This window comes from Callithrix jacchus, chromosome 13, assembly GCF_049354715.1.
Source record: "Callithrix jacchus isolate 240 chromosome 13, calJac240_pri, whole genome shotgun sequence".
In the NCBI taxonomy this organism is placed as follows: domain Eukaryota; kingdom Metazoa; phylum Chordata; class Mammalia; order Primates; family Cebidae; genus Callithrix; species Callithrix jacchus.
In genome coordinates, this window is record NC_133514.1 from 89,856,647 (window position 1) to 89,882,681 (window position 26,035).

General features: G+C 40.0%; 1 protein-coding gene across 9 annotated transcripts in view; it reads right to left on the reverse strand.

Moving 5' to 3' along the window:
• PIAS2 (protein inhibitor of activated STAT 2) overlaps positions 1 to 26,035 on the reverse strand; it is a 181,550-nt gene that overhangs the window by 28,001 nt on the left and 127,514 nt on the right. For 4 of the 9 annotated variants that reach the window (XM_054244157.2, XM_035270960.3, XM_078348082.1 and 1 more), the window contains one exon: positions 865 to 4,036. The exons of 2 other annotated variants lie outside the window; for them this stretch is intronic. Coding sequence is in view for 4 of the 7 variants with exons in the window: in XM_035270960.3 (XP_035126851.1) it covers positions 4,031 to 4,036 (6 nt within the window). In the remaining 3 variants the exon portion in view is untranslated. Of the gene's footprint in view, positions 1 to 864; positions 4,037 to 11,200; positions 11,777 to 11,849; positions 12,006 to 26,035 lie in introns of those variants that run through there. 3 more of the 9 variants (XR_013525879.1, XR_013525878.1, XM_054244155.2) reach the window with 3 other exon arrangements.

Below are 26,035 nucleotides of genomic sequence, written 5' to 3' on the forward strand. Positions count from 1 at the left end.
TCAATGGCCTCTGTTGTTTCCTCACATTTTTGGTTGGTAGCTGTCCATAGAAGAAAGGATTCATATATGCTTGGTGTATAGCTTATTCACACTATCATTTGCCAGTTTCTTACTATGTCATGAAAGGACTTTTCTCTTGTAAATGACGTGAGGGGCATTAGTAAGTATATGTGGAAGGTCTTAAAGGGATCTTGCTCTTTTTAAAACCACACTATGCCTAACACTAGGCATGTTGGGAGCATGGAGTAAGGTCTGCTTCTGTTCCCTGAGGGGTAGGTGTCTGTGTCAGAAAGACATAAAGCAAGAAATTAGAGAAACATCAGCAAAGAATTACTACTAAGACTCAACAGAGGTGGCCGGGTGTGATGGCTCACGCCTATAATCCCAGCACTTTGGGAGGCAGATCACTTAAGGCCAGGAGTTCAAGACCAGTCTGGCCAATGTGGCAAAATCCCTTCTCTACTAAAAAAATGTAAAAATTAGCTTGGTGTGGTGCCACGGCACCTGTGGTCCCAGCTACATAGGGGGCTGAGGTGGGAGGATCGCTTGAGCCTGAGAGGTGGAGGATGCAGTTACCCTTGATCATTCCACTGCACTCCACTCTGGGTAACTGAAGGAGAGCATGTCTATAAAAAAAAAAAAAAAAAAAAAAAAGAGTAGACAGAGGCCAAGTGCAGTGGCTCATGTCTGTAATCCCAGGACTTTAGGAGGCCACGACAGGAGGATTACTTGAGCTCAGGAGTTCAAGACCAGCCTGGGCAACCAGGAAATCGAGGCTGCAATAAGCCATGATTGCACCACTGCACTCCAACCTGAGTGAAAGAGTGAGACTGTCTCAACAACAACACATAAGAGTCAAGAGTGTTTACACAGTGAGAAAAAAATTTAATGAGTTGTCAACATGAAAATATTAATTGCAGTTTATAAGGAAATATTAAATGCAGTTCATGCCATTTGAAGCAAATTAGCATGCAACAAAATAAGTATGTGCATCAATGACTTTCAGACCTTTCTTCATAACTGCAGGTTTCTATGGCAATGCTTGAGGAGACAGGCTCCAGAACCCCACTTCCTTTCACCTGGGCCACTCTTCTCCATCTACTCATAAGATCTTATATGAAAGAAAAAATTTCCCTGAAGATGATTTAAAAAGAATGGGAATCAGAGGCAAAGAGGAAAAGAATTTGTATATTGTTTACATGAAGGATTAACTAAACCAAATCAAATTTGTGATTTTATTAAATCTTTTTCAACTCTGAAAAAAAAAAGCACAGTAAGGAACAGACATAGCTTAACCAGTTATTAAAACACAGTATAAAGCCTCCATAATTAAAACAGCATGGTACTGACACTTGGACAGATTAATAATAGAATAGAAAGTACAGAAATAGATATAAATACACCCAGGAATTTGGGTTTTAAAAGTGGTTTATAAAAGTAAAAGAGCTGAATTATGATCCTTTACAGAGAAAAATGAGAAAGCTCCTGAATTCTTGGAGGAGGAAGGCTCTGAATGGGATCTTTACTGTCCTTCCTTCTAACCACGGTGTTGGATTTGCCTGATCTAAAATAAAATGCACTCACTGTAACTTTGTGTTCCTTTCTAAATTCAGATAATTTGGGGCTGCTGGACAGCAGTAGAGTTTCTGCTTCATTAAGCCTCAGTTCACCCACCACCAAGCTCTTCAAAGCACTCCCTCCTCCCCAACCGCCTGGCCATCCACCTCAGGCTCTGCATCTCTCCTGCTGTGGACCAGCTGTTCCTGGGCTATAATGTAAAGGCTCTTCAGAGGCCACAGGCCCATCCCAACCCTCACCAAGGCCTAAGCCCAAATATATATGAAAGCAGAAAGCAGTTCTACATGTGGCTAGCACTCCACCTGAATTTAAGCCCCAGAATTCAGATTGGTCTGAGGGCACTGTGGTTATCACAGGATTTTAAAACTCCCCAGATTGTTCTAATATGTAGCTAAGATTGAGAATAGCCACTTTACATTTTTAGCTCTTTCTCTCCATAATTTTGGCAAATCATTCTCTGATAATGCATGATTAAATAAGAGGATTAAGTAAAAGCATGTATAAGCTACAGTGTAATGCATTAATATCAGAACCTTCAGGGTGGAGAGAAAAGTGAATTTGAGGGTGGATGCTCACATTTTAGCTGCTAATCAGCAGCACATTTGTGCTGCGGAATACATTGAGGCCTTTTGTTACAAATGTTGGTTTCAGATCCATCTATCTCCTTCATGTTTCTTCTAATAACTCTATTGCTGCAAATTACAGAAAGTGCCGATGGTCTCTCACCAGTATTCTTAGGTGAGCCCGTTTCATAAGCAAGGAAGCATCCCTGTTAGCCAATCCAAGTTGGAGGATTTTTCCCTCCACAACCCTCTCCCCGGAGAAAGCACAAAAAGATACTCTTTTTGAACAGCCATGCATTCTGTTTTTATATCTTAATGTAAAAAGCACTGCTAACCTGTTCACAATGCCTTGTGGGTCACCTTTTAAAAAATATTTTTGTAGCCAACTTTGTAATATACTTTAAGTTTCTACACTTTGTATTTAACTTTTAATTTAAACCTCATTAAAAAATATAAGTATGCCACACTTAGTTTATTCATTAGTTCACATATCAGTGGTTCTTACCTTTATAATAATACTAGCCTTTAGTATCCAGTTTCATTTACACATTAAAAAATAATATACACTGAATTTTATAAATTTCAATATTGCTTAGTATAAAGTTTTATTTCTGAGACAGAGTTGTGCTCTTTTTGCTCAGGCTGGAGTGCAATGGTGCAATCTCGGCTCACAGCAACCTCCGCCTCCTGGGTTCAAGTGATTCTCCTGCCTCCTCCTGAGTAGCTGGGATTATAGGTGTACACCACCACACCAGGCTAATTTTGTATTTTTTTAGTAGAGACAGGGTTTCTCCATGTTGGTGAGGCTGGTCTTGAACTCAGGACCTCAGGTGATCTGCCCACCTTGGTCTCCCAAATTACTGGGATTACAGGTGTGAGCCACCATGCCTGGCCTAGTATCATATAAAGAATCATATAAAAAGTATCATGTGCTGAAGTAGTTGTTTTGCAAAACTCAAATCTGAATTTCAGTTTTAAAAAATTTAGTCTAGTAGTAAGAAAAACTCCTGATTTGTCAAGTTCAGTTATCCTCTAATTTGCCTTCAAATCCTAAATGATTGGAAGGGGGAAATGGGGAAAGGGACCTCAAGGGAAAAGTTTTCCAGACCTCTTAGGTTCTCCTAGGGTCTGGACATCCATTCTGAGGTCTTATCTATGTACTTCAGTTGCGCAATTTTATATTTCGTTTCTCCCTAACAGGACTATGTACACTTATAAGCAGTGATCAGTATAGTTCTTTCTCAGATGCTCCATAAAAATTGAGCACCATACAGGGTAGAGTATTAGTAAATAATTCTTGCAGGCTGGGTGCGGTGTCTTACGCCTTAATCCCAGCACTTTGGGAGGCCAAGGTGGGCAGATTACAAGGTCAGGAGTTCAAGACTAGAATGGCCAACATGGTGAAACCCCATCTCTACTAAAAATACAAAAATTAGACGGGCCTGATGGTGCATGCCTGATGTTCCAGCTACTTGGTAGGCTGAGGCAGAATTGCTTGAACCTGGAGGTGAAGGTTGCAGTCAGCTGAGATTGAGCTACTGCACTCCAGCCTGGGTGACAAAACAAGACTCCATCTCCAAAAAAGAAAAAAAATTATTGAACTCAGAGGAGGCTTTACTGTTAAGTTGAAGAAGTCCAAGCTCTATGGCCTCTTCAAAGGCCCCAGGAAAACTCTAGTAATGTGTTTACTTGGTTATGTGTATACAAATACAGGGAATTGTAGATAATGCTGCATATACAATTACAAACAAATGCACTGTTATTTTAATAGAAATTGTGAAAAACAAGTTATCAGAATGCCTGTTTTTCAGGCACAAACCTGTAATGGTTCTGAGGCAGGAGAACAGGGTGTGGAGGCAGGGAGCTTAAAGCCAATTCATGCTGACTTCCTAGAACTAAATCAAATGGAAACACTTCAGCTATGACAGGAAATATTCTATTTACACAGGACATACACCAAGTAAATGACATTGTAACTTTACTTCATCTTTTTCATTTACATAGGGTGTATACCAAGTAACAAATGAAAACCTCTAGAGGGTAGTTAAACGCCAGAAAATTCTGTAACAGGGTTCTAGAGACCCTATACCTTGGCCCAGCACTCCCACCCTGTGGTGGGATTCATTTTCAATAAATGTCTGCTTTTGTTGCTTCATTCTTTCCTTGCTTTGTGCATTCTGCCCAATTCTTTGTTCAAGACGCCAAGAACCTGGACACCCTCTGCTGGTAACAATACCACAAACAGCAGGTCTGTGAAACTGCATGCTTTTGGCATCCAACTAGCATCAATAAGTTCTAATCAACTTTTCTAGAAAAATGATCTTTTGTTCTCATAATAGAAAATATTACAAAATATGAAGATGCACTCAAGAAGAAATGCAATAATGTAGAAAAAATTTTATAGTGATATGTCAAGCAGTTAACAAAATTTCTTTCTAGACTTTGTGGTATTGCTCAATGTGCAGAAAAAGGTTAACTCAGCAGGCTCATATTGTTCCAACCCTGCACATGCCAAATAAAGGACTGTCCCTTGATCAGGTCCTAGAAGAGAACTTCTGAACCCTTAGAATATCCTGATGGAAGGGTTTTTGTGTGCCTGAGTCCCTGAGCCATGCTTTATCAGTTTGACCTCTAAGGGACTAGAGACCAAGTAGCTAAGGTCAGTCATTCAGATGTTGATGCCTGTGAGTGACCCCCACCCCCATAAAAGCCATGGACATCATGGCTCAGGTGAACTTCCCTGGTTATCTGCACTCTACAAACATTGCCATATCATTGCTGGGATAATTCAGTCCTGTCTGTGCAACTCCACTGGGAGAGGACAAATGAAAGCTTGGACCTAGTTTCTCCTGGACTTCATCCCATGTGCCTTTTTGTTTGCTGATTTTTCATCCATATCCTCTGTTGTAGTAAACAATTACCATAAGCAAAACTGCTTTTGTTGTTGAGATGGAGTCTTGCTCTGTCGCCCAGGCTGGAGGGCAGTGGTGCGATCTCAGCTCACTGCAACCTCTACCTCCCAAGTTCAAGTGATTCTCCTGCCTCAGCCTCCTGAGTAGCTGGGATTACAGGCATGAGCCACTGTACCCAGCTAATTTTTTTTTTTTTTTTTTTTTTTTTGTATTTTCAGGAGAGACTGGGTTTCACCATGTTGGCCAGGCTGATCTTGAATTCCTGGCCTCAGGTGATCCACCTGCTTCAGCCTCCTAAAGTGTTGGGATTACAGGCATGAGCCACTGCGCCTGGCCCAAATAATCTTTTCTGAGTTCCTTTATTATGGGGCCTGTGGGTACTCCTTAAAAACCCCCAACACAGTCAGCTTTTAACATCTTGAATTGCCATGACTATTCTCATTGTTAATGAACATTGACTTTCATACCTCTTAGTACAATACTAGCATTCCCAATACTGCATTTTCTTAAAGGACCCTAAAATTGCATAATTTCCAGCTCCACAAAACCTGGACCTACCCTTGTGTATAGACACATTCTCACATCCTGAGCCTTTACACATGGTGCTATCTTCACTTGGAATGAGTCTGTTGAACTGATCCACCTGAAAAGTCCCTTTTTCCTTTGGTTTTTTGCCAGAAGTTTGTCCTCCTTGTCAGAGCAGTTCCTCCATCCCCATCACCTTTACATAGAACTGCTTTGGCACTTATTGCATTAGAATGTGGTTACCTTACATTACAGTTGCATGTGTGTGTGCCCTGCTAGACCAGGAATGGACTGGCTCTGCCATTTTTATTCTCTCAGAGAGAAAGGGAGAGGAGACAGAGAACAGGTGGAGAATCAGAATGTGTGTTTAACATTCAGCAAACAAAAAGGCACATGGGATGGTGATTAACCAGACAGACCTGGAGTCCACCATTGACTAGCTGTGAGATGTGGACAAGTTTCTCTCTCAGCACTTCTGTTTCTTTGCTGTAAAACCACTTGCTGAAATACTATTGTCTTACAGGTTGTTTGAGGATTAAGTGAGAAGATGTAGGTGAAAAGACCTAGCCAACCATCTGGGTAAAGTCTAAGGGCACAGGATCTGGAATGAGGTGCCCTAATTTCATTTTTCTTACCTGCTATCGTGTGACTTGGGGCAAGCTATTTCACTTCACCTCAATTTTTCTAACACGTAATGGAGACAACAGCATCTACCTCACAGGACCATTGTAATGATTAAATGAGCTAGCCAGTGCCTGGCACGTAAGAAGGAATCAATAAATACTGGCTATTAGATATTCAATGCAGGCTAACCTTTCTATTTTATGGCATAAATCTGTGTATAGACTTGGGCATTTGTGTTTATTTCCTTTACATTAATATAATCCTGCTTGTACCTCTATGCCAGAGGAGGCAGAAAATTCAGCTTCATGCAGACAGAGCTCCCCCAAACCCATGCCTAAGAGGTGCTAGGACAGGTCCTAGGTATTGGTCATCAGCTCCAACAGCTGCCCTGGAGTCCTTGTTCAATATCTACTGTCCCCTCTCCTAGACTTGGAAGATTGCGTTAGGGCAGGAAGAACCATCCCTTCCTCCCTGCCAAACCCTGCAGAACCTCCAGAAACATTCCCTTGAAGGGCAGCTATGAGGCAACTAAGAAGGCCAGGGTGGCTTTCTATCTTAGTAAGAGCTCCCCTAAAGCCTGGCACCTACTCCAACAGCTAGACTGGAGTGTAAGGGAACAACAGTAAGCTTCAATGTGTATTTCTCCTGCTACCCCAATTTTTACTTTAGCAGGCTTTCCACTGCAACTGAGATTCTCTTGCATAGATGGAAGCCTCTGGAGTAAGGAGGCCTCTCTACAGGCAGATGAGAGCTTCAGAAAGCTACAATTTCTTACAGCCCTATGTTCATTCTGCTATTCAATTATTGCAGGTATTTATCAAAGGCATCCCAACATACTAGGCATTATGGCTCTTGGCCCTGGTTGCACCTTACGAATCCCCCCAGGGGAGCTTTAAAAAGTACCCATGCCTGGGTCCCCATCCTCCAGACACTGACTCAGTTTGAAGAAGGGTCCAATCACAGATGAATTTCTGCAAGTTCCCCAGGTAACTGATGTACATCCAGGGCTGGGAATCACTGGGTTAGGGTTTATGGATTTGGATGAAGTGGGTGTATTATATATAGAGAGAGACCTTACACTGTTCTTTGAAGCCCATCAGCACCACCTCCCAAGCCTTATATAGTGTAGTTACTGTTCTTCCAAGAGACAGCAGGGCCTGATGGGAAATGTCTTAGGTTGAAAGTCAGTTTGGAGTCTTAATTATTTGATTTTTGGTGAACAGTCTGTGGCTTGATTTCCCTTTAGAAAATAAGAAGTTAAGAGGTGAAAAGATTTCTGCCCTGTATTCCTCAGGGGATTATGGAATGTAGCTTTTGGGGGGGGTAGTTATATAAAAGACTTAATATCTGTAAAAAAACAGTATGTTTTAATACCTTTACCTCTCTTCAGAGCTTAAAACACTTTCCCCTCTAAGCTCTAAGACCTTCAAAGGAAATAAATTGGTGGAGGTATTGCCAAGTTAATAAAAGCAATTAAAATGTAATCTGGGACTAGTCACAAAATAAGTACAATATAGTAAGTTTATTATACACAAAATATATTCAACTACAAAATACACTAATGAGCAGTTTAAAACCAGATTTATTTCAAACTAGAAATTCAAACTGAGTGAAATATATCAATGAGTTCATGCTGGCAAATACTTGGATGCCTTTGGTGTAGTAATTTTATAAGCTTGCATTGCTTCACTGCTTTTTACAATTTTAGTTGCATTCATGGTCCTACTGAGGAGGGAAAATGTTCATATTTGGGCTTAAGTAGGGGCTAGGAAAATGAGAACCATTTATTCCAACCCAAGATTTAATAATTAGATAATTTCTGACTATTTCCACTGATTAAAAGGTAGTGTAATAGCACTTAGTAAGTGTCCAGTATTGCTGATAGCTTTACATGTATTCTTATCCTCAAAACTGACAAACTCGAAAGGAAAGTACTCTGATTAACCTCATTTTGCACAACAGGAAAGTGGAATATAGAATAATTAACTGTGCCAAGATCATACAAGCAACAGAGAAGGGGGCAGAATTCAAACCCAGGTAGTCGGGACATGGAGCCGATTCTCTTAACCGCGACCTCATTATCCTGCTAGACCCTGCTCGAAAATCTGAATTTCGATTCTAAGTGAGGTGGAACATCTGATTCAGCTTCCATTCTATTGTCCTTCCAGAAACATCATCCCAAACCACAGAACACTTGGCTTTCTTTGCACTGCTGTCAGCATCAAAGGAGAATATCGTCCTCTATCTGGTAATCACATTAACTGAGCCAGTTTAAGTTTGCTTCTAAGAGTTGGAGGCATTCCATGTATTCGATTAATCCAATCAATAAATACTGAGCACCTATCAAAACACTTAGGTAAAGGAGGGAAGAATGCAAAGTCCTTCCTTGCCCAGAGGAGATTTATGGCCTAGTGAGGGAGGAAGACAAGCTGCCTCTGCTGAGCAGTGGGATAATTGCTACAGTAGAGGGAAGCACAGGCTGCTAAGATAGCTCTTGACAGAGGCAAGGACTGATGGGAAAGTGTTCCTGGAGAGGTGGCTCCTAACCTGGGCCATATATTAGAAACATTTTGAGAGATTTTAAAAGACTGACAACCCCAGACCACAAACCAGTCTAATTACATGAGAACCTCTCATTTTTTTAAAGAGCCCCTAAAGCACTGGTCCCTGAAGAGAAGCATTAGCATCCCCTGGAAACCCGTTAAAACTCCCACTCCAAATCTACTAAACCAGCCCTCAAGGGGATTTCAATGTAAAGTCTGAGCAGTGGTTCTGAAGCTTAAACAGGCATCAGAATCCTTTCAGGGCTGCTTAGAATACAGGTTGTCGTATACAGAGAATACTGAGACCCAGACTGCTAAGTCACCCCCAGAGGTTCTAGTTCCATAGGTCTGGGGTGGGGATCAAAAATATGCATTTCTGACTGGTAGCCAGGGTGCATAATTAATGAGAACCACTGTCCTAGAGGAAAGATGGCTAAACTGGAATCTGAAAGGTAAGAGCTGGCAAGCTAAAGGATATGGTTTATGGGATGAAAACATATTCAGTGATACTTGAGCACCAGCTACATGCCAGGTGGTGCTCTAGATGCTAGGACTCCTGGAGTGAATGCAGGAAAGTCCTTCTCTCAGGAGCTTACTTGTCCAGCAACACAGACAATAGATACTGTCTGAAAGTGACAAATTCAGTGAAGAAAAGAGTCTCCTACACACCCTTTCCCCCGCAGGTGTGTAGGAGACTCTTGAGTCAGAGTACTCAGGTAAGAGCTCTCTGGGAAGACAATTACAGCAGACTGATGCTTGTCCTACAATATCTTTTTTTCCCCCATCTTACAAAGCAGGAGAATGTGAGTAGGGCACATGGCAACCAAGAATAAAGGTTACATTTCCCAGCCTCCTTTACAGCTTTTGAGACCACAGGGCTAAGTTCCTGCCAATGAGACGTAGGCATCAATTTGCTACTTACAGGAACCTTTCTGAGAAGTATTAGCCTTTGTCTCTCCTTTTCCTCCCTTCCTCCATCCTGCTGCTTGGTTTGTGAATACTGCTACCTTAGACCGTAAGGACACAGAACATGTCCCAGGAGTAGCAGAGCAGTAGCCAAAATGAACCAGGGTCTCGTAAGACAATGGAGCAGAGCCTCTGTACCAGCCCTGGACAGCAAAGTTCTAGACAAATACATGTCCAGACTGTTTAAGCCAGTGACAGCTTGGGTTGTCTTGATATTTGTGACAGAACCTAATACTAGTTCAATGGCTTTTATGTAGAGCCCTAAAAGAAATGAGGGAGCAAAGCATGTCGATATCTGGAGGAAAAAAACCGCAAGAGTAAGAGCTCCTGAAGTTGGGTGATGCTCAGAGTATTTGAGGAACAGCAAGGAAGCTAGGGTGCCTAGAATAAATGGAGAATGTTAAAAGATGAGGACAAGGAGGTACTGATGGAAGGTTCAGATGATAATAGGGTTTTTAAGTAAATTTTAGCTCATTTAAAAAGTATGTATAAACACGTACATTGTAAGGAATAAGGAAAACATCTTTGTAATCAACACCAATGTAAGGAGGAGAATGTTGCCAGGAACTTGAAGTCTTCCTCTGTGGCTCATCCTCTTCCCTGCCCCAGAAGCAACCAGTATCTCCAATTTTTTGATAATCAGCCTGTAGCTTTATAGATGTAAAACCTATATATACTTCTCTTGATGAAACCACTGGGTCTACAGGGTGTGCACATGCATAAATTTACTAGATAATGCAAAACTGTCCCAAAATAGCTATGCTTGTTCTACCATAGTGAACTAAAGTTCCCTTTGCCCCACATTCTAAGTGCTTTTAGCTCTTTTTTTTTTTGAGATGAGGTCTTGCCCTGTTGCCCAAGCTGTTAATGACTGAAATGTACACTTTAAAATGGTTGGTGATAAATTTTATGCATATTTTACAATTCAGACAAAAAACTGTGGGATGGCGTGTTTTTCCCTGATTGCTGAAATTAAACATCTTTTTAAATTTATGAAGATTTTCAGATACCTATGTGAACTGCCTGTTCAGTTTTTCACCCATTTAACATTTAACTGCTGGGTGCAGTGGCTCACTCCTGTAATTCCAGCACTGTACAAAGCTGAGGCAGGCAGATGGCTTGAGCTTAGGAGTTCGAGGTCAGGCTGGGCAACATGGTAAAACCCTGTCTCTACCGAAATTACAAGAACAGCTAAGTGTGGTGGTACATGTCTGTGGTCTCAGTTACTTGGGAGGCTGATGTGGGAGGCTGCATTTAACTGAGATGGTGACACCACACTCCAGCCTGGGTGACAGTGAGATCCCATCTCAAAAAAACATATATTAAAAACAATCTTTTTTTTTGACAAAGTCTCACTCTGTTGCCCAGGCCGGAGAGCAGTGGTGCGATCTCAGCTCACTGCAACTTCCACCTCCCAGGTTCAAGCAATTCTCTGCCTCAGCCTCCTGAGTAGCTAGAATTACAGGCACCCACCACCATGCCCGGCTAATTTTTGTATTTTTAGTAGAGACCCTTGATCAGGCTGGTCCTGAACTCCTGACCTTGTGATCCACCTGCCTCGGCCTCCCAAAGTGCTGGGATTACAGGCATGAGCCACCACACACGGCCTAAAAACAAATTTTTATGGTCTGTCTCTTAATTCGCAGGAAAATTTTTTATTTTCTGAATCCTAGTCCTTTGCATGATGAATGTTGCCAAGTATCTTCTCACAGCATATAATATGCCTTTTTACTCTTTCTGGTATCTTTAGAGGAAACTTTTCTATTTTATGACAGGGTCTCACTCTGTCAACCAGGCTGGAGTTCAGTGGCCTGCTCTTAGCTCATTGCAGCCTCAACTTCCCCAGCCCAAGTGATCCTCCCATCTCAGCCTCCCAAGTAGCTGGGACCACAGGCTTGTGCCAGCCACAATGCCTGGCTAATTTTTTAATTTTTTGTAGTGACAGGGTCTCCCTGTGTTACCCAAGCTAGTCTTGAACTCCTGGATTCAAGCGATCTTCTTGCCTTGGTCTCTCAAAATGCTGGGATTACAGGTGTGAGCCACTTCAGCCAAAGCAGGAAGCAGTCTTTAAAGGAGTAAAATCATAAAATAAATGCAGAAAAAGCATTTGATATAATTTAGCGTTCATTTTCCTAGGAACAGGAGTGAATTTTCTTACCTGATGAGGGTTATCTCTTAACTATATTAATCCGTTAATGAAACATTGCATTTGCTTTTTTCTTTTTCCTCCTGGAGACAGGCCATCACATCCAGCCTGCATTCGGTTTATCTGATATAAAACCATCATTAAATTCCTAGGATAAATCCAACAAATCAGTATTTTGTTATCCTTTTTAAAACTTCAGATTCAGTTTGCAAGTATATCAAATTTTTATAACTATCAGTGATATAACTACGTTACATTTTTCTTTTTCATACCATCCTTGTTGAGTTTGGTGTCAAGGTTATGTGAGCTGGAGAGCATCCCTGTTTTTTTCCTTCTTAAAATGAGCAAGGGACCATTCCCCACATCACCTCCCCCGAACTGCCTCCCTGCTCACAAATGGTTTGGGGTAAAATATCAGTTATTCTCTTCTTTGAATGTATGATGAACTCACTGGTGAGGTCAACTGAGCCTGGAGTTCTCTTTGTGGGCAGAGTTATCCATTCATTCAAATGCTTTACGTGACTATAAAACAATTTAGATTTTCAATCTCTTCTTGAGTCAACTTTAGGCAAATTACACTTTTCCATTACATTCACTCCAACTACATTTTCAACTTTGTTGGCATAAATTTGTACCTATCTTTATGTCTTTAATGGCTACAGCATCTCTAGTTATGTCTCATTTTTTGATTACAAATAGTTAATATTTGTTCCTTCTTTTTCTTGATAGGTTTCACAAGTTTGTCATTTTTATTAGTCTTTTCTAATAACCACTTTTAAACATTAATTTGTTTTTGTTTCACTTATACTTATTTTTTTCATTTTTAACTTACTGTGGTACTCTAACAATCCATTTTCAGCCTAGCTTTTCTAACATATATTAATAAATTTGAGGCTATAAAATTCCCTCTAAATAATACTTACTCTAGCCGCACCCCTATCAAGGTTTTGATATATCATGTTTTCATTGTCATTAAATTATACTTTCCATTTCCAATAGATCCTCCTCTTAAGCTCATGAGTTTCTTAGAAGCACATTCCTTAAAAGTTCCAGACATAAAATTTTTCAAATGATCATTTTATTACTAAACTTTAGCTTAACTGCATTGTGGTGAGAACACACTTCTGTATTTCCAGCCTCTGAAATCTATGGCCTAGTATTTAATCAATGTCCCACCTTTATTCAAAATGTGTATTCTATAGTTGTTATGTTCACTAAATCAAGTTTGATAATGTTTAATTCACCTATACACTAGTTTTTTATATGCTTGTTCTATTACAGAGGGAAGTATGTTACCATTTTCTGCGATGACTGGATTTTTTAAAATCTCCATGCAGTTCTGACATTTTCTACACTACATCTTTTAGGGTGTTATTACTAGGTACATATAACTTTTTTTTTTTTTGAGACACCGTCTGGTTCTGTTGCTCAGGCTGCAGTGCAGTGGCACGATCTCAGCTCACTGCAACCTCCACCCTCAGGCTCAAAGTATCCTCCCACTCTCAACCTCCTGAGTAGCTGGGACTACAGACACATGCCACCATACCTGGCTAATTTTTGCATTGTTTTTGTAAACAGTTTTGCCACAATCCCCAAGCTGGTCTTAAAACACCTGAGTTCAAGCCATCCTTAACCTCCAAAAGTGTTGGGATTACAGGCATGAGTCACAATGCCCAGCTGCATATAACTTTAGGATGGTTTTTTCTCGTAATAATTCTGTGGCTGTTTTGTTTGATACAGGAAGTACTACATCAGAATTCTCTAGGTTACAATTTGCTCAGTGTACCTTTTGCTATCTTTTAAATTTCAACATTTATTACTCTTATATTTTATATCTTTTGTAAATAGTATATTACCTAATATTTGATCATCTTTGTCTCATAACTAGAGCATTTAGTCCATTTTCACTTAGTGTAAAAGTGGACAACATGCAAGGACAAATGAAAACTCTAGGGAAGAGTCAAAGGCAAATGCTAGAAATCAAAGCACCATCAGAGAAACAAAGAATCCCATCAATGAGCTCATCAACAGACTGGACACAGCTGAGGAAAGAGCTAAGGGACTTGAAGAAATGTCAGTCAAAACTGTCAAAACTGAAATGTGAAGAGGAAAAATGAATAAATGCACAACAAAATATTCAAGAACTATGGGAGAGTTACAAAAGGTGTAATAAACAAATGGGAATACTAGAGAGAGAAGAAAGGGAAGAGAGGAAATATGTGAAATAATGACAGAAAATTTCCCAACATTAGTGATAGATACCACACCACAGATCCAAGAAGCTCTGAGAATATCAAACAGGGTAAATACCAAAAACAAAAGTCTACACTTAGGCTATGATATTCAAACTGCAAAAAAATCAAAGAAAAAATCTTCAAAGAATCCAAAAGAACAAAACACTCAACCTATATAGATGCATAAAAATTACCTTGTACTTCTCTTCAGAAACCATGTAAACAATAAAAAAGGAGTGACATATTTAAACATCATACCAGAAGTCTTAGCTAATGCAGTAAGATAAGACAAGGTATGCAAACTGGGAAGAAAAAAATAAAATTTTCTCCACAGATGGCATGATTATTACAATTATAAAGAAAATCCAAAAAGAACTGATGGGGAAACTTCTGGAATTAATAAGTGATTACAGCAAAGTTGGAGAATACAAGGCTGATATACAAAAGTTCATTGCTTTCTTATATTTAAGAAATAGGCTGGGCGCGGTGGCTCAAGCCTGTAATCCCAGCACTTTGGGAGGCCAAGGCGGGTGGATCACGAGGTCAAGAGATCGAGACCATCCTAGTCAACACGGTGAAACCCTGTCTCTACTAAAAATACAAAAATTAGCTAGGCATGGTGGCGCGTGCCTGTAATCCCAGCTACTCAGGAGACTGAGGCAGGAGAATTGCCTGAACCCAGGAGGCAGAGGTTGCAGTGAGCCGAGATCGCGCCATTGCACTCCAGCCTGGGTAACAAGAGCAAAACTCCATCTCAAAAAGAAAAGAAAAAAAAGAAATAACAGTTGGAATTTGAAATAAAAACACACTATCATTTATATTGCCATCATTTACTCATTTACATTAGTATTATTTCATTACCAAGTACAATACTTAGGTATAAACCTAACACAATATATACAAGATCTACATGAGAAAAATTACAAGACCCTGATGAAAGAAATCAAAGGACTAAATAAGTAGAGAGATATTCCATGCCTATGAATAAGAAGTCATTATTGTCGTTCTTCCCAATTTGATTTATAGAATCAACACAGTTCCAGTCAAAATCTCAGCAAGTTATTTTGTGGATTTCTACAAACTCAACAATGAAGAACAATGTCTGAGGACTGACTCTATGTGACTTCATGACTAACCATAAAGCTATAGTAATCAAAACAGTGAAGTAGTGGCAAAAGGAAAGACCAGCAGATCAACGGAACAGAAAAGAGAGTCCAGAAACAGACCTTCACAAATGCAGTCAACTGGGTTTTTTTTTTTTTTGGTTTTTGTTTTAAGATGGAGTCTCACTCTGTTGCCCAGGCTGGAGTGCAGTGGCTTGATCTCAGCTCACTGCAACCTCCACCTCCCAGGTTCAAGTGATTCTCCTGCAACTGCCTCCTGAGTAGCTGGGACTACAGGTGCACATACCACCACACCTGGCTAACTTCTGTATTTTTAGCAGAGAGAGGGTTTTGCCATGTTGGCCAGGCTGGTTTTGAACTCCTGATGTCGAGAGATCCACCCGCCACAGCCTCCCAAAATGCTGGGATTACAGGCATGAGCCACTGAGGCCAGCCCTGATCTTTGGCTAAGGAACAATGGCAATGGAAAAAAGATATCTTTTCACCAAATGGTGCTAGAACAACTGGAAATCCACATGCAAAAAACAGATCTACAAACGGACCTCACACTCTACACAAAAATTAACTCAAAATGGATCAAAGTCCTAAATCTAAGAGTTAAAAATTGTAAAATTCTTGGAAGAAAAAATGTGGGTAAGTCTTCACGACTTCAAATTTGGTTGGCAGTGGATTTTTAGATATAAAACGAAAAGCACGGACAATAAAGATAAGGACAGATTGGAGACTTCCTCAAAATTTATCTGTGCTTCAAAGGACAGTATCAAGAAAGCAAAAAGACAATCTACAAAATGGGAGAAAATATTTGCAACTTCCTATTTCTTAATGAGGGCCTTTACATACAATATATGAAATACTCTTACAACTCAATAATAAAGTCAGATAGCCCAATTAAAACACAGCCAAAGGATCTGAATAGACATTTCTCCAAAGAAATATACAAATGAGCAGGCCAGGCACAGTGACTCACATCTGTAATCCTAGCACTTTTGGAGGCTGAGGTGGGCAATCACTTGAGCCCAGGGGTTTCAGACCATCCTAGGCAACCATCTCTACCAAAAATAAATAAATAAATAATCTGGGCATGTTAGGGGAAAAAAAGTAGATCCCTACCAAAAATAAATAAATAAATAAGCTGGGCATGTTAGGGAAAAAAAAGTAGCCGGGTGTGGTGGTGTGCACCTGTAGTTCCAGCTACTCAGGAGACTGAGGTGGGAGGATCACTTGAACTAAGGAGGTGGAGGGTGCAGTGACTGAGATCATGCAATGCACTCCAGCCTGGGTGAAAGAGACCCTGTCTCTAAAAAAAAGAAAGAAAGAAAATATACAAATGACCAATAAACACATGAAAAAAATGGTCAACATCATTTGATAAATGATCATTTGGGAAACACAAATCAAAACCATAATCAGTTAATATTTCCGACCCACTAGACTGGCTGTAATAAAAAATAATAACAAATGAATTGAAGACATTGGAACCATCACGCATTGCATGGTGAGCAGTCACTCTGGAAAAGTCTGGCAGTTCCTCAAAATGCTAAAATGGAGTTATATATGACCCACCAATTCTACTCCTAGGTCCATACCCTAGAGAAAAGAAAAGGTATGGATACAAAAACACGTACATGAATGTTCATAGCATCATCATTTATAATAGCCAAACTGTGGAAACAATCGAAAAGTGAATCCAAACTAGTGAATGAATAAACAAAGCATGGTATATCCATACAATGTTGTTATTTGGCCATGAAATGCAGTAAAACACTGAGACATCTACAGCATGGGTAAACTTTGAAAACATTAGGCTAACTGAATAAAGCCGGTCACAAGACCACATAAATGATTTGATATGAAGTGTTCAGAACAAGCAAATACCTAGAAACACAAAGTAGATCAGGGGTTGCCTAGTGTTGGGAAGTGTAGTGCAATGAATGGGAGTGACTGCTAATGGGTATGTAGTTTCCTTTTAGGGTGAGAATAATGTTCTAAAATGGATTGTAGTGATGATATACAATGCTGTGAAAATACTAAAAAAGGAATACATTGTACACGTTCAATGGCTGAATTGTATATGCGCTAGGGGTGTGTGTGTTGGAATCCTGACCCTTCATTCCTCAGAATGTGATCTTACTTGGGAATAGGGTATTTACAGAGGTAATCTAATTAAATGAGGTCATTAAGGTAGATCCTAATCCAATATGACACTCGTCCTAACAGACGGGAAATTTGGACACAGAGACAAACATGCACAGAAGAAAGACTTTATGAAGAGACACAAGGAGAAGACTGCCACCTACAAGCCAATGAGAAAAGCCTGAAACACATCCTTCCCTCAGAGTCCTTAGAAGGAAACAACCAGCTGACACCTTCATTTCAGACTTGCAGCCTGCAGATCGTGAGACAATACATTTCTGTTAAGACACTCTGTGGAGCTTTGTAAAGACAGCCATAGCATATGTAAAGCTATATATGTAAAGCTTTACATATGTGTATATATGTGTATGTATACGTACAGCTCTACATATATATGTATATGCACACAAAGGAACATGAATATATACATATGCACACACATATACATAAACAGCTTATGAGAAAGTCACTTCAAATACAATGGCATAGTTAAGTTCCAAGTAAAAACTATTCTAGACACTTGATTAGCAAAACAAAAAATCTTGGCCCTCACGGAACTTACATTCTAGTGGAATATTAATAGTTGATCATACCAAGAAATGTAGGTCAAGTGGCTGAGGGAAATCCCACTGACCAGCAAGATTACACCTACATTTCCAGGGCTGAGAGAAGAAAATAGTTCCCTTAGAAAAAGACGTGTTGGCACAATAACCAAGAAATGAGAGACTGTGTCAACTGCAGATGCTGAAGCTAGTAAAAATCAAGTCCAAGAGACTTGGCAATTATGAGCACATTTGACTTCAGCAAAAATAATTCCAGGAGTGTGATGGCAGCTCAGATTCCAGTATGTCAACTACTTACCAGCAATTTTAGGAGATTACCTCTGCCATTCTGTTGCACCAATGTGACAAAACCCCAACCCTAAATAAATCCAGCCTCTGATCTCTTCCACAACTATGGCCTTGACAATGACCATTACTGAAGAAAACTCTGCCATTTAGCTATCACTGTGTAAGTCTACAGTGTCCAACTCACTGCTAGTCCATCCTCTAATTCTCCAGGATTGCTATTTCAAACTAGCTTTTGTCCTCATACATCATCCTTACCTTCTCCTCACTTCTGGAATCAACCACATCAATCACATGGTTCTCAAAGACATGAAAGCCAAACCAAAGTAACTCTTTTAACTCTGCTATTCAAGGTTCCTGAACCTTGGTGTACCAATGATCTTGGTCAACCCCTCCTGTACCCGCAGCATTTTTACTTCTGTTTCTATCCCACTATCCTATTTGCAGTTAGACATGAAATTCAAGTTTCTTCCACTATAAAACAAACAAAAAAAACACCACACATAGTGGCTCACACCTGTAATCCTAGCACTAGCTCTTTGGGAGGCTGAGGTAGGTAGATCACCTGAGGTCAGGAGTTCAAGATCAGCCTGGCCAACATGGTGAAACTCCTTCTCTACTAAAAACATAAAGATTAGCTGGGCGGGGTGACGCATGCCTATAATCCCAGCTACTTGGGAGGCTGAGACAGGACAACTGCCTGAACCCAGGAGGCAGAGGTTGCAGTGAGCAGAGATTGCGCCACTGCACTACAGCCTGGTCAACAGAGAGGCTCTGTCTTAAAAAAAAAAAAAAATCCCTCAACTACATACAATTGTATTGCTGTGGCTCTGACCCTCACAACAGTTTTTTAAACGGTTGCCCATACTTGCTACTGCATTTCTTTACTTTGGGGTCCTCCCCCACCTCAAACTGGTCACTACACTGAAATTGTTCTTGATGAAATTACTAGATACAGCCTGGTTAAGAAAGCCAAAGGAAGACAAAAATTACCTTAATTCCTCATTTATAAGACTCATATTCAACCCTCTCCAACATTTTAATAGGATTCATACTGAAGAACTTTCATTGACCAATGAAAGCAATAAGTCATAGTTTAATTAGGAGGTTTAATTTTTGTTTGTTCATATTAATCTTACAATCAGGTACTTAGATTCAATCAAATATGGTGTTGTTTTAGATTAAAGGTTTTAAAAAAAACAGATACTTACTTTTTCAGGCTGTATTAGCAGCTTTTAACTTAACTAACCACTTGCTTCTTGAAATACTTTAGTTTCCCTTCGGTCTCAGCTGCTCCTTCTTGATCTCCTTGTCTTCCTTTTCCAGTCTTCTTTTCTCATTCATCAACTCCTCTGGATGAGTTCACACACTTTCACAGTTTCAGTGCTACTACCCATCAATTGTGGGATATGTATTTAACTTACAAAATAGCAGGTGGGCATGTCTTTCAGACATCAGGTCAACTGATTCTTGTTCCAGGTCCAAAGTATTGAGTCTCACAATGATTTGGATCAGGTGGCTAGCCATGAGACTGAGGATAAATTACGTTTACATTTACAATTATATTGTATCACTCAGTGTGGTATATCTCACCCAGATATGGTGGTCCTCAGTACATAACACAGAGTAGATCACATGAAGAATTTCTCCAGCCTTTTATACACAGTAGGCTGGGTCTACAAAGAGCTGCTTAGACTTTCAGGTGTAACACACCTATTCCCACATTATTATCCCCACTCTACCCACCCCTTGCTAATAGTCCTTGACTCTGTTAAGTTTTTGGAGTTCAGAAGGTCAGTGTGCTGCCTTCCAACACCTCAGCATCCATCTCCTATACCACCTACCCTAAACATGTACCTCCTTCTGTTTTCCTCTCTTGGTGAATGCTTGCTGCTCAGGTATTATATATTCCAAAAGTATTCAATTTCCAGTCAGCATAAGTCAAATACAAATCGTTATCCACTATCTTCATCCAAAATATTTGCTGAGCACTTTCTATGCACCACATACCATGTTAGGCTCTGGGATTCAAGTGAAAAAAGTTATCACCCCTGCCCTCATGGAGCTTACAATCTAGCAGGGGAAACAGACAATATGCAGGAATTATTTTACGTATTGATAGGATACAAACAGAGTACTGTGCTAAGAGGACAGTTAGGAAACACTTGGTTTTTAGATAGAATGATCAAGGAAGGAACTTCTGAGAAAGTAGTTACAAACTGGATTTGAGGTTTGACTCCTCAACCACAAGCTGCATGGGCAAGTAAGTCACTTACCCTCTCAGGATCTGTTTCCACATTTGTAATATGGAGATAATCACACCAAACTCAACAAATTCTCATTACTACTAATGATCATGAAAGCTCTTCAATGCCTCCTCATGGTTTTACAAGGCCCTTCATAATCTGTCTATGCATATTTCTCTTAATATTCCTTAACAAACTTCCAGCAATTCTAAACATTTCCACCCCTCTTTCTGGACAAGCTTTTAATTAATCCTCACATTTCTACATATTACTTCTATCAGATCATTGAGGTGGCTCATTTATATGCTCCTGTTGCACCCTATACTTTGCCTTTTACCAACAACATTGTAATCTCCCTACTTCACACCTCTGTTGATGCTACTGGAGCACAACTTTGGTGAGGGCAGGAACCTGTCTTGTGTTCCAAGTGCCTGATACAATGCCTGGAACCTAATATAATCTCAAATATTTGATGACTGAGACCATTTGTAAGCCAAGAGAAAAGCAGCAGTAGAGAGGTGAAAGAGAGGGGAAGTTTGATGGGGAAGGTCCAAAAGATGACAGGAGGAGACCAGAGTCAAAGGCCCATGTGGCAGAGTTGGCCTTAAAGGCATACCTCATTCTCTGAGACTGGAATAAAGGACAGAGGTGGGCATAGGTGGGGAGAAATCATGCTGATGGAATGCCCCTTCTGTTTGAATTAAGTAACAAAGTCATCTTCTGAGAAAGATGTGGTCTGAAAAGAGAGCAGTAACATTTGATCTAACTCATGAGAATGGGCAAAGGAACTATGCCACATCATGTCAGAGGATGGATAGGTGACTGAGGATTTGCTCAAGGCTGCAATAATGAAAGAGCAGTCTAAGCTAGACAAGTAGCAAAGAGAAAAACAGAAGGCATGGTTCAGTAGAAGAAAATGTTGGAGGTAAAGTAACCAAAACCTCACAGACCAACTTGGATAAATCACCTATAGAATGCTGAAGATAATTGAGAATGACAACCAGAATCACGACGGCAAGTAACACTGTGAGCCAAAGCCTCCAGCAATTAAGGGGGAATAATCAGGCAGTTATAAGACTCAAGGTAGCTGATAGCACAACCTCTTGGCATGGGTTTCTGAGGCAGAGACTTTTGACAAGGCATTATGATGGAGTAGAAAGGAAAGACAGCAATCACTGTATTCTGAGATATGTAGAATGTGAACACAGCCCACGCTGGTGTGAGCTGTAGGGGAATGGCAGGGCCTCAGGTGGCAACCAAATCTGTTACAAGCAAAGCAGTGAAGAGAAAAATCAAAAGGAAGGCTAAGATGTAGCCAAGCATAGCCTAGGAAGGAGGCAGTGGATGGGTGACTAGAACATAACATAGAATGGAGATAAATGAAGGCAAAAACAGATGACAAGGGAGGTTTGTACTTTTACTTAAAAGACTGTAGAAAAACCAGGAATGAGACTTACAGATGCCTCCTTTCTGAAATCCCAGGCTTAACATTCAGTTCATCACTGTCTCCCATACATGATTCATCTTCACTCTAAACTGCCTCCTGACTCTGTAAATAGTGCCATTAACATCCAAGTTACCCAGGCTTGAAAAATAGATTCAAACCTTATTCCTATATTCAGTCACTGAATCTTGAGTTTTCCTTTGAAATAGCTTCAGCATCCACTCCTTCCTTATTACGGTGGCCATCATCTGAAAACAGTTGCCATTATTTTAAGTCTAGATTCTCACACCAGTCTCCTAGATAGCACAGCTAATTAATGTCACTTCAGTTTACGCAGAGGGCTTTTGGGGCAAGTCTAGGTCAGACTCCCAAGTTCACTACTCATTTGCTGTGACCTATCTAAACCTGTTTCACTTGTAAAATGGGGAATGCCACCACTTTCCTCTGAGGAGGCAATGCAAGAAAGAGACATTCTTGGAAAGTTCTTTGCACTAAGTTTTTTTTGTTTTGTTTTGAGTCAGAGTCTCACTCTGTCACCTGGCTGGAGTACAATGGCACACTACTGAGTCACTGCAACCTCCACCTCCCAGGTTCAAGCAATTCTCATCCTTCAGCCTCCCAAGTAGCTGGGATTACAGGCATGAGCCACTATACCCTGCTAATTTTTTGTATTTTGAGTAACAATGAGGTTTCACCATGTTGGCCAGGCTGGTCTCAAACTCCTGGCCTCAAGGATCTGCCTGCCTTGGCCTCCCAGAGTGCTGGGATTACAGGCATGAGTCACCACGCGCGGCCTAAAAATTCTTGATTTTTGGAACCTTAATTATAAGCTGCCTGATGTCTGGAACCAAAACTTCTATAACACTCTATCCCACATATACCTATAAAACACTCTAAACAAAAGTTTGAAGGCCAAAATACAAGGCATATTCTATTTTATAAAAGTTAGGACTCTGTCACTTAAAATAATTAAGCTTTGAGAACACATAGCTTTTCTAAAAAGCCATTCAGAATTAGGAAGCAGTTTGGGAAATAATGATTGTGCTATGCCAATCAATAAAATGTTGTGCCTCAAACATCTGAAGATAGCAACTGTTTTCTCTTTCCCCACAGCTATACTTATTGGAAACACAAGGGAACACAAAGTGAAAACAGGCAACGTTTGCCTGTTTTTATAGATTTTAGCCTTACCACTCTTCAGCTGGGGAACAAAATGCCTATGGCTCAGTAGATTCTACTGCCTTTGGGGAGCTTAGAAAGACCATAATGGGGCCTACAAGAAGAGGAAAAAGAGAGCTGATCTCTAAGGGTGGGCCCTAGGTACAAGGGACTTTTTAAGTGACATCACTTTTGAACTAAATATGGAAAATACAGTTTGACAAAGAGTATCTGTGCAACTTTACAGTGCAAGAAATATCATGTGAAAAGCTTGGATAGCCATATGTGTTTCTGAAACATGTCAGGTCATGTATATCATATTTAATACACATAAATAATTTTTTTTTTGGAGATGGTCTCACTTTGTTACCCAGGCTGGAGTGCAGTGGCACAATCTCAGCTCACTGCAACCTCCACCTCCCAGGTTCAAGTGATTCTCCTGCCTTGGCCTCCCAAGTAGCTGGGACTATAGGTGCCCGCCACCACACCCAGCTAATTTTTGTAGTTCTGGTAGAGATGGGGTTTCACCATGTTAGCCAGGCTGGTCTTGAACTCCTGACTTCAGGTGATCCTACCAACCTTGGCCTCTCAAAGTGCTGGGATTATAGGCGTGAGCCTCCATGCCCAGCCCATGTCAGATATATTTAAAACTAAGAAAGCCTGGGAAAGTCTCTGGCTTTGATCTACAAATTAGTTAACCCTGTTCCACAGGATCAGCATGGCAAGTCTTAGTGTAGAAGCCTGCATAAAGATCAAATGTTGCATCTTCTTGGAAACTATGGCTAGACCACTCCTTATACCATCTAGTTGGACTATAAATTAGCATTCCCATTCAGAAAAGTGATATGAATCAAGAACTACAAAAGTGTTCATACCTTGACCAGAAAGTCCACCTCCAGGATTTTATCCTAAGAAAATAATTTATACACAAAGACATTCACTGTGGTAATATGAGATACAATCTAAACTCTTCAAAATAGGGAAACGTTATATGAATCATGGCACATCCCTAACAACGGAGTACCATAAAATTAATAATAGTTGACACAGGTTTTAATGACATGGAATAACACCTGTAGATTGAGGGGGAAACCCCAGGATACAAATTACACTGAGAATGATGAAACTATGTAAAAATATGCAGAACTAGCAAAGACACTGGCAAGGAATATGCAAAAATAGCAAAAGTGATTTTTTTTCTGGTAACAGAATTATAGTCAATTGTTACACTTTTCCGTATTGTCTAAATTTTCCACAGTGAGCATGTACTATCGACATAAACAGAAAAAACAAACACTATTTAACCAGGCAGGCATTAAAGAATGGACATTTTATACAGCTTTATTTCTTTTAGGAATTGCAGGTTCCTAAAAAAGTGGGGGTGTGGGGGTGTTACAAACCAGACACGTGGCAGGAGCATTAGACTCAAAAAGCAGACAAATGGTTAATTCTTTTCTACCTGTTTCAACACATTCATGTAGAACTGTAGTAAAAAAGATGATGAATCAGGTTGAATTATCAATCATCAATCTAAATGACAACTCCCATACCACATGGACGCAGGACCACTAAATCCAATGTCAGACATGTTTAAATGGTGCACTGCTCTACAATTTTTTATGATGAAGAGCTAGAAAATAATGGTAATGCCATTATGACATTCCATGAAAGTGTAGAAAATCTTGCAGGAAAATTTAAGAAAATAAAAAATGTTTACTAAAGAAAGAATGGACCAGCTAAGTGCTTTTTTACCAACTGGAGGCCAGAGAAATGAAAGGCATACCTGTGAAATTAATGCTTTTAAAAAATTGACTTTACTAAAAATACAAACTAATGAATACTTTATTGGCAGAAGACAACTTGGTTAGAAATGGTGTCCAGTGTCTGAAAGGTCTGAATGTCCAAGTCAAAACAGTCCCTGTTAAATCCTACTTCACTTAAAATCCAACATTTTACCTTTCTTCAAATTCCTCAAGACTAAGAAAAACTTGAGTTTTATACCAAGAATTACAAATCAACTTATCCTCACTATCCCTTACCTATGCATCATATTTTCATTCTAGCTTTTCTGAAACACATTACCAGGTAAGTACCATATAACCTAAATTCACCTCAACGCTTTCATTTTGCCTTTACAATTATCTTAGGATAGATGCCAAGTTTTTATAACTTTCTGGCCAGAAAACCCTGAAGTGGCTCATCTAGAGGTCAGAAAGTGAGTGAAAGCAGACCTCAGGCACAAAGCTATTTTCAGCACCAATTACATTGTGGGGGGTTACCAGAGCAAGAAAAGTCCTTTATATTTCTAAGTGAAAAAGATAAAAAACACTTGACTTTAGAAGACTGACAATTACTGTTCATTTCCTAAGATATTCCAGAGAATCACTAGTTGGCTGACAGAATGTAGGTGACAGCTAAGATGACCCCTCTGAAATTCCCTTATATTTGGTTAAGCAGAAATCTGGGCTAGCAAAATAAACTACTAGAAAGTCAGGGTCTAGATAGAAACAGGGACCATATTAAAGGCTGATGGCTTAATCATCATGATTATGCCTTCGCCATAAGGCCAAAGGCAAAAAGTACTAAAGTCCAAAGACAGATACACAATGTAAGCCCCAATTTTAAGATGATAAACTTCAAAGTGTATTATTTATTTATTTAGAGACAGCATTTCACTCTTGTTGCCCAGGCTGGAGTGCAATGGCGCAATCTTGGTTCACCACAACCTCCACATCTCAAGTTCAAGCGATTCTGCTTCAGTGTTCCCAGTAGCTGGGATTTCAGACATGCACTGCCACACCCAGCTAACTTGGTATTTTTAGTAGAGACAGGGTTTCTCCATGTTGGTCAGGCTGGTCTCAAACTCCCAACCTTAAGTGATCCACCCACCTTGACCTCTCAGACTGCTGGGATTACAGGCGTGAGCCACTGCACCCAGCCTCTAAGTATATTTTTTAAAATGCTAGTTGCCTGTATGAGATAAATTAAAAA